The sequence below is a fragment of the Gadus morhua genome, chromosome 11, assembly GCF_902167405.1.
Source record: "Gadus morhua chromosome 11, gadMor3.0, whole genome shotgun sequence".
Taxonomy (NCBI): domain Eukaryota; kingdom Metazoa; phylum Chordata; class Actinopteri; order Gadiformes; family Gadidae; genus Gadus; species Gadus morhua.
In genome coordinates, this window is record NC_044058.1 from 4,218,886 (window position 1) to 4,227,283 (window position 8,398).

Sequence of the window (8,398 nt, forward strand, 5' to 3'; positions counted from 1 at the left end):
AAATATACTTAATAATAATGTTCATAGAAAACTGAGGTGAGGGTTTCCTCAGATTTAAATACAGTTTTGCTTTACCTGTAATAAGATTCTACAGTGAAGAGATTGCGCTGAAGTTTTTGTTTGTTTTTTTTGGCTTGAGATTTTCTAACAAACGTAAGGCTGCGGCTGTATTTGAAACCCAATTTCTAGGCCAGACTGATAATCCATGCGAAATGTAAACAGGAATGGATGGTCTCTCAAACGCTAGGTCACAGCCACCCCAGTCCTAGGAACCCTCATGGTGAATGACCTCGGGTCTCCACTGAAAACGCTGAATCGCCTCAAAATCAGAGTCACGCCAACTCATGCTACATAGCGCTGCCTGGTTTGGAAGGATCATTGATCTTTATGGCAGCCAGGCATTAGAAGGATTAAGGTGATGGTAAAACGCAAGACCACCCTTGAAAAATCCCCAAACAAAGTATATTTTGGGATTTCAACAGCACTAGAGCTAGATGTGCTGTTGAAATGTACTTTGAGAAGGTAGGCGCTGCCTCTGTGTAGGTCAATGATTATGAAATACATGTTAACCCAACCCCACTGACCACAGACAAAAGTAGTCATGACAACCTGGGGAGGGAGGGCTCCTGTTTCCTTCCTCTATGGTCGGGGAGCAAACCGCCAATCCAAGTGGTACGGTTATCACATAAACAAGGCCCCCCTACCAAATACAAGCTTAGTGTCTCTTCTCTCTGGGTGTTTCTGTAAACACATTGTTCAATCATTGCAAGTCAATTGATGCCTATTGATATGAAGATTGTATTCACTTTTACTTTTATGATGACATTTTAAGCTATTGATAAATCTGGTACCGGATACATAATTATATAAATATATTTTCATTTTAAAAAGGTCATTGTTATTGTGGCTTGGATAGGAAAATCCCCAGAGCAGGATATCCTGCATTATTTTACTGTCATGGATCAGCCAAAGAGAAAATGGACTTACCTCAATATCTTAAGAGACTCTTCAGAAAGTCAACGTTACACATCACGCTATACGTTATACAGTTCTCTATGTGGAACCCCAACTTGCATTTTTGTATCAAAATCACACACACAGTATCCCTTTCCCTAAGGTTTCTGTCATGAGATCAATATCTGCTTTGCGCTCACTGATCAATTCATCAACATGTTTTAAATATCTTTTACAGTAGATACAGGTCACTTTGAAAAAAACTATTTTGCAAAATAACAAGATCAGATAATGCTTAAAAAGCTACATAAACTGTTTAGATTGGTCAAAATAAAAGCTGGAACTGTGTATTATGAATGATCAAATGTTTTATTTAACGGTCCCATGGCATGCTACTTTATGGATGCTTATATATAGGTGTTAGTGGGCCCTTAATACAGTATTTCCCAGTCCAACAATGAGCTTTCCACAAACATGCCGTTTTTCAGAGGCCGGTCAAGGTCAAGGGTGGGGGTGTGGTCCTGAGCAGCTTGCGGCCACGGTACCGTGCGCTCATGTTTACAGTGGATGTATCGCAATGACGAGGTGCACACAGCTTTTGGCCATGTTATGTAAATATTTTAGAACACTCCGGCTTCTCTGGCGGGAGTTCTGGAGCTCTATATCTAAATAATATCATATCATACATAGATATTGATATCATATAATATGTATTATCAAGGCCAAAAGCTGTGTGCGCCTCCAGACGATATTATGAATCTCAAACGACTGCTTCGGGTTCTCAGACGTCTTTGGTTCTTCCACTTCCACATCTATCTGAAGTAGCCTGAGCCGCGACATGGAGGGGAAAGGGATTGTTGCCCGTGAAGCGGGCTCCGGCGGGGGACAATCGCGGTCAATCCCTTTCTCCTCCATGACGCGCTTCATGTACCGGAGTCAAAGCCAAAATTATTTTCCCCTCAATTCCTTCTCAACCATGGCTGAGATAACCCCCACTACGAGTCTCATTGTGGAAATACCAGAGACGTCAGAGAACCCGACGTGTTATGCGCCATAACACCAACAGCAGAACGGTTATCCAACTAACAAAGCAGTGTACACCTGCAAGTAACACTTGCATTACAGACACACACTTGTGGCGCTCGCACAGTCGTAGCTCATTGGGCAAAGCAGAGGAAGTGGAGGTAACATGGCAGGTTAGGGGAACTCATATTAATGTGAGAAAACCTCATAAAGTGACATTTTCATACCATGGGACCTTTCAATTGTGATGAAAAGGCACAAACGCTTTTGTGCTGGTAAGTGGTTGTAAACGCCAGTCGGTTTAGATTTGTATCCTCCCCAATAACATCATTAGCTCAGAATTTGAATGATCTAAGCCTTTATGTGTATGAGGTTTTAACAACGTGTGTTCACCTCTGTTCCCTTAAGCACCGCCTGTGCCGTTGTGGAGTACTGATCAAGCTGCGACACTGGTAAGAAACTTCTCTCTCTCTCTCTCTCTCTCTGTATCTCTCTGTATCTCTCTGTATCTCTCTCTCTCTCTCTCTCTCTCTCTCTCTCTCTCTCTCTCTCTCTCTCTCTCTCTCTCTCTCTCTCTCTCTCTCTCTCTCATGTTACATGTTTCCTGTTCTTTGCCCTACAGGACCCACTCTACATTTACTCAGCAGGATCTGGGAGTGGGATGGGCTACACCCCTAGTAAGAACAGGATGGAGGATGTGTTAGTGTGTGTTTGCGCATGATTGTGTGCCAGTGCGTGCGTATATATTTGTGCCCTTTTGCCACCCAGATTCCAAAAGGAAATCGGGCTACTATAGAAATGGACTATCGTTAATGAGAATCGCTTGAGTCTTGAAAGCATCACTAACCTTTGCCTCACCGCGGCGCCTCACTGCGGCGCCTCACTGCTTCCTGTTCACCCCAGCCTTAGAGTCAGAGCAGACCCAGGACCAGGTGTGGCTTCACTCCCTGTGGATATCTGGCCTGTGTGTTCTCCTCTCCCTGGCCCTGGCTGTGTATGCATTCAGGTATGCCCACACTGACAAATGTTTACATACATCCCAACGCCAACAGGCACGGGTGAATCATGATGACATGTGAGTTGATACAAGGCCTCCGATGCAAGTGTGTTGTTCTCAATGACTACCTTATTGAATTAATATTAAATACACTAGATTCACATTTTGACAAGTAAAGTGAATAAAATGGATTTAATCGTTTGAATAACACACGCCTAGTCTCTCAGAAACATATGGGTTGTTCACTATTTTTTTCGTGTCAGGCACAGGGAGAAGTTTGTCTCAAAGCTTCATAATTTGAACATGGTCACTGTGTGCGCGGCCGAACCACGTCCCCCGCCCTCCAACTCCCTCGCCACGGCCGCAACGGCCCATGAAGGACACGCACTTGTGACCTTTACCCCCGCTCCCTACAAAGACCCCCTGCCCAATGCAGTGGAAGAACAGGAGGAGGAGGAGGAGGAGGAAGAGGAGGACAAGAGAGAAAAGCCAGAGAAAAGGAGTGAAGCAATCAGTTTCAACAATACAAGCTACTTCCTGCTCCAGACAGACAGGGAGAGCGTTTCCCAACAGTCTGGTCCCAAATGTCTTTAAAAGTAAATGAACCATTACAGATCTGATTCTTGGATCATTTGTTTGTTATGTCTCCTGTATTAGTCTATTGTATTAGTATATTGATCAACTTTCTATGATGTTCGTATATGTATACATTGTTTTAATATATTTTTTCTTGAAGAAATACGTTTAATTTCAAAGCCGCTTGGGCCGCTAGTTTATGGGGTCAGAACATTCTCATTAATAATAAATGCACAAAAGGATTCACAAATGTATTTTGTGATTTATACATAAATTACTCTCTTCTCACAAATACATTTCAATGCACACATAAATGGATATATATATATATTAAATAAATGTAAAATAAATCCATAAATATATGAATTAAAACAATATTTGCAATTTTCTTCAAAATGTATTTGGATGTTGTGATATACATTTTATATACAAACTTTATTTATTTTACATTTATACATACCGATATCCATTTATGGGTGCATTGAAATGTATTTGTGAGAAGAGAGTAATTTATATATAAAACGCAAAATACATTTGTGAATCCTTCTCTGTGCATTCATTATTAATGAGACTGTACTGACCCCATACTAGTTTTTGGTTTGCAATACAAACTTGAAAAGGTAAACAAAGTTTGAGTTGTCAACTTTGGAGATGAACTGAGGTTGGGTTAGAGTGCCACCATGCGGACAGTCGCATCATCACCACAGCGTGTTTCCATGGTAATCGGGGATTTGTCAACAACAGATTACATGAATTTTCTTTCCATACAAAGCCGAAGCTATCGCTCGTCAATCTAATTCATTGGCAGTAACTACAACATATGTAGGCTATGAAGCAAGGCTAAGGGAAAGCACTGCCAGTAACACAATGTCTAGAAGAGAGGGGCTGGGTGAACCGGACCGTGGCGCGTTGAGCAGCGAGCAGGAGGAGAAGCTGCGGCAGTTCAAGGTGGACTTCATCATCATCAGATCAGTAGTAGTAGTAGTAGTAGTAGTAGTAATAATAGTCGGAGTTAAACAATATATTCCGAATACAACCAACGAAGATTCATAAGACTTTTTTTTCCTAGATCAAAACGAGAATCGACAATGAAAAGTATCTACGATCCCATCCAGAGATAGATAAACTGATGAGTGACTTTTTAAGGTTTGCTACAATGTCGCTTTATTTTAGCCCACTTCTAGGTATACAGGGGGAGTGTGTAGTATACTCTGTGTGTGTGGGTCTGTGTGAGCGAGAAAGAAGGTCGATTAAGGCTTGAATTCTGTTGTGTTTAATTTCCAGCCATCTAGTCCATGGTTTCTCAACGGGGGCGTTCGCACAACCTAGGGGGGCGCTGGGAAATGTGATTCGATTTTTTGACTTCATTGTTTTTATTTATTTTTGGGTGAAAAAATAGGCTACCTGTAATAAATAGCCTATATTCATTTATTGGTTTCTAACCCCTCTACCGTCTCAGCTACTTTTTACTGTCTATGAGGAACAGTGATAATACAGCGCGGTTCGGTCCTGCACACGCCCGGACTCCCGTTGCATCAGCTATCGTCATGATCTCTATAGTAACGCTGATAAACATAACCCAGGTTCCCGGGTTAACAGTTCAATAACCAACACAATCAAACATGGCCGATAGCAAGAAAAATGTATCAAAGTATATAGGCCTAATTAGTCCTCTGCGCGCGATCTGTTTTCGTGGTGGTGTCCGCGTTGCCCGGGCCGCGGTGCCCGTGGTTCCCTGATTCATTCGTTCACGGGGCACGGCGGGAGTCGAGGGAGACGAGGGAGTGGTCGCGGTGCCCAAGGTCACGGTGCCCGGGCCGCTGGGTGCCGCGGCCGGGGCACGACTGGAGACGTGGCGGCCGGGAGTGCCCGCATCGCGGTCACGGTGAATGGATGTTCAATCAGACCATTTCTTCCTCAACTCTTCTTTCTTGGCCAATAGATCTCGATCTCTCTCTCTCTCTCTCTCTCTCTCTCTCTCTCTCTCTCTCTCTCTCTCTCTCTCTCTCTCTCTCTCTCTCTCTCTCTCTCTCTCTCTCTCTCTCTCTCTCTCTCTCTCTCTCTCTCTCTCTCTCTCTCTCTCTCTCTCTCTCTCTCTCTCTCTCTCTCTCTCTCTCTCTCTCTCTCTCTCTCTCTCTCTCTCTCTCTCTCTCTCTCTCTCTCTCTCTCTCTCTCTCTCTCTCTCTCTCTCTCTCTCTCTCTCTCTCTCTCTCTCTCTCTCTCTCTCTCTCTCTCTCTCTCTCTCTCTCTCTCTCTCTCTCGCTCCATACCCCCGTCCCCCCCGTCAACAATCCATACCCCCGTCCCCCCCGTCAACAATCCTCTGCCTAGGGCCCCCACACTCCATAGAATCGCCCCTGCTCAGAGGGCATTCATTGCTATTAGTGACCAACGTAAAATTAATGAAAAACGATGCATTGACAACACTAAGCAATGTAACACGAGTGTGAGTGGGGTTGTTAGTTTAAGGTTGAGAACCACTGATCTAGTAAATAAATGCTCACTGTTCATTATTATTATTGTTTGTTTCTTCCCCTTTCTCTCTTAACAATCATCTCATAGAGAAGTCCTTCTGAAGAGGCCACCAGACATCCGACAGTTTGCAGCAGGTGAGTTGGAAGCTCACCTGTTAATTAAACAACAATAAACAAGACCATGTGACACACAATGCTTCCTTTTCCCTTGGTTCTCTTTTTAATGTTTTTTTTCACTTCCTAAAACCTCTCTTTTGTATGAACTGTATTGATCATATTCTAACAGTACACCTACTAACTTGTACACGTACCTAAACGTTTGTTTTTCAGAACACTTCAACAACGACCTTTGTGAAACGTTGGATCTGAAAAGCGAGGAAGCTGTGAAATGGAATCAGGCTAAATAAAGCAGTTATTGCGTGTGTGTGTGTGTGTGTGTGTGTGTGTGTGTGTGTGTGTGTGTGTGTGTGTGTGTGTGTGTGTGTGTGTGTGTGTGTGTGTGTGTGTGTGTGTGTGTGTGTGTGTGTGTGTGTGTGTATGTGTGTGTGTGTAATAGTCATAAATAAATAAATGCATCCTTGTTGGTGTCATTAGTCATTTAAGCAGGATAATGACGTAGAAAGCCCACTGGGTATTACGTGAGCCCTGTTTGTGGAAAAAGAGTATGCCTTACCTCGACTTAAATTGCCACATACACTTAACTATGTTCTTTTTTGACCACAACTTGATCAGTCCTGCAAATAATAAACCTCATATTTGCCAATTGATCTGGATCTGTGTATTCTGAATGGAGAAATCCTTAATTAGCCACGATTGAACTAGAAGCCGCTTCATCTGTCCTGCATGCTACGTGCCAGGCGTCATCAATAAAGCGTGATGATGTGTTTAAGTGCTTCCCCTTTGTGGTGTACAGTTGTGGTCACAAATTCCCCCCTGGGGACAACAGAGGGTTAATTAAATAACCTTTTAATCAGTCAAGTTCCATTTTCATGGAAGTTCAATATAGAACCTGGTCTGATTTAGTCTGCCAGGCCAAGATCCATCGTAGATTGCACGTTGTTCTGGGGAAGCTGCTGTCTTAGAGTGGCGAAGTCACGCCCCCTTTCGGTAGAAAGGGGGCGTGACTTCGTGACTTTTTTCCTTCATAATTAACTCTGACATATTTATATTTCTTCCGTTAGTGTTCTTGACTACAAATGTTTAATTTCCCCAGAATTTCAAAGATTTTTCAGCTATATGCTATGAAGAAAGCCCTTAATTCACTTGAGAAATGTGTGCTATGAGTTTTCTGGATGTTGTGTGCTTATCAATAGACATTTTGACCATGTGATTGAGGCTGCAGTTCAGGTTTATAAGTGGAACATCTTTCCTTAAATATGACAATTATATGTTATATTTATATATTCTTATGTTCTTGACTTTTAATTTTGCTCGGACCCCGTTGATCACCGCTTGCGGTTATATTTATTATTATTATTACTTAAATAACATTGATGGAAATGGTAACTCACGTTCAGTAACTAGTGGGACTAATGCCCATATCATTCGGCAAATTGTGGGGCTTGGGGGGGGAAATATATTGATAAAATGAACCCTGAGGCTCTAAAGCCTGTATCTCATCTTTATCTCAGAGAATTGATTTGATTTAAAATCCTGCTGCTCACCTATAAATCCCTACATGGTTTAGGGCCAAAGTATATAACTGATATGCTTCCACTGGCTTCTAGACAACTAAGATCCTCTGAGACCAATCTGTTAATTATCCCCAGAGTGAACACGAAACATGGGAAAGCCGGATTTAGTAACTATGCAACGGATAGCTGGAATAAACTCCCTGAGGATTTAAGACTAACTCTGACCACTTTTAAAACAAGACTGAAGACTTTTATATTTGCTTTAGCTTTGTGCTAAATCTGAAATACATTGCACTTTCATTATTTAACTTTGCCTTCAATATCTTTTGCGTATCTATTTTATTTAAAAAAAAATAAAAGAAATAAAAGTATATATTATATTTTATTTCTTCAATCTATTTTATTTTATTGTGCAGCAATAATATGTGAAGCACTTTGAGTCTGCCTCATGGATGAAAATAACTTGTAGCCTTGACTTGGAAAGGCCTAAAAGACCCATTAAGGGTCTGAATGAGGACATTTACGAAAGCTTTGTAAATTCTCCTCGGTTTCTGGGTAGTGTCATATTCTACATTATGGCAGGGCAATTCAGCTTTGAATAGTTTGTATTGATATAGGCTTATTGTGTGTATTCAACTCAAATATCAACCATTTAAGTTAACACACACCCACAGACACACACACACACACTTTGCCTCACTTAGATCAGGTAACCTCCCACCGTGTATTTAACAGAGAGC

The 8,398-nt window shown here is 42.0% G+C and overlaps 1 protein-coding gene across 3 annotated transcripts in view; it reads left to right on the forward strand.

Moving 5' to 3' along the window:
- The window catches only part of il6r (interleukin 6 receptor), a 12,683-nt gene extending 6,237 nt beyond the window's left edge, over positions 1–6,446 (forward strand). The window contains exons 7-12 of one of the 3 annotated variants that reach the window (XM_030371524.1): positions 2,386–2,429; positions 2,600–2,654; positions 2,881–2,983; positions 3,238–3,570; positions 6,113–6,159; positions 6,355–6,446. In XM_030371524.1, the coding sequence (XP_030227384.1) occupies positions 2,386–2,429; positions 2,600–2,654; positions 2,881–2,983; positions 3,238–3,568 (533 nt within the window). In that variant the 3' untranslated portion in view covers positions 3,569–3,570; positions 6,113–6,159; positions 6,355–6,446. Of the gene's footprint in view, positions 1–2,385; positions 2,430–2,599; positions 2,655–2,880; positions 2,984–3,237; positions 3,708–6,112; positions 6,160–6,354 lie in introns of those variants that run through there. The other 2 variants (XM_030371525.1, XM_030371523.1) reach the window with 2 other exon arrangements.
- The last annotated feature ends 1,952 nt before the right edge of the window (positions 6,447–8,398 follow it).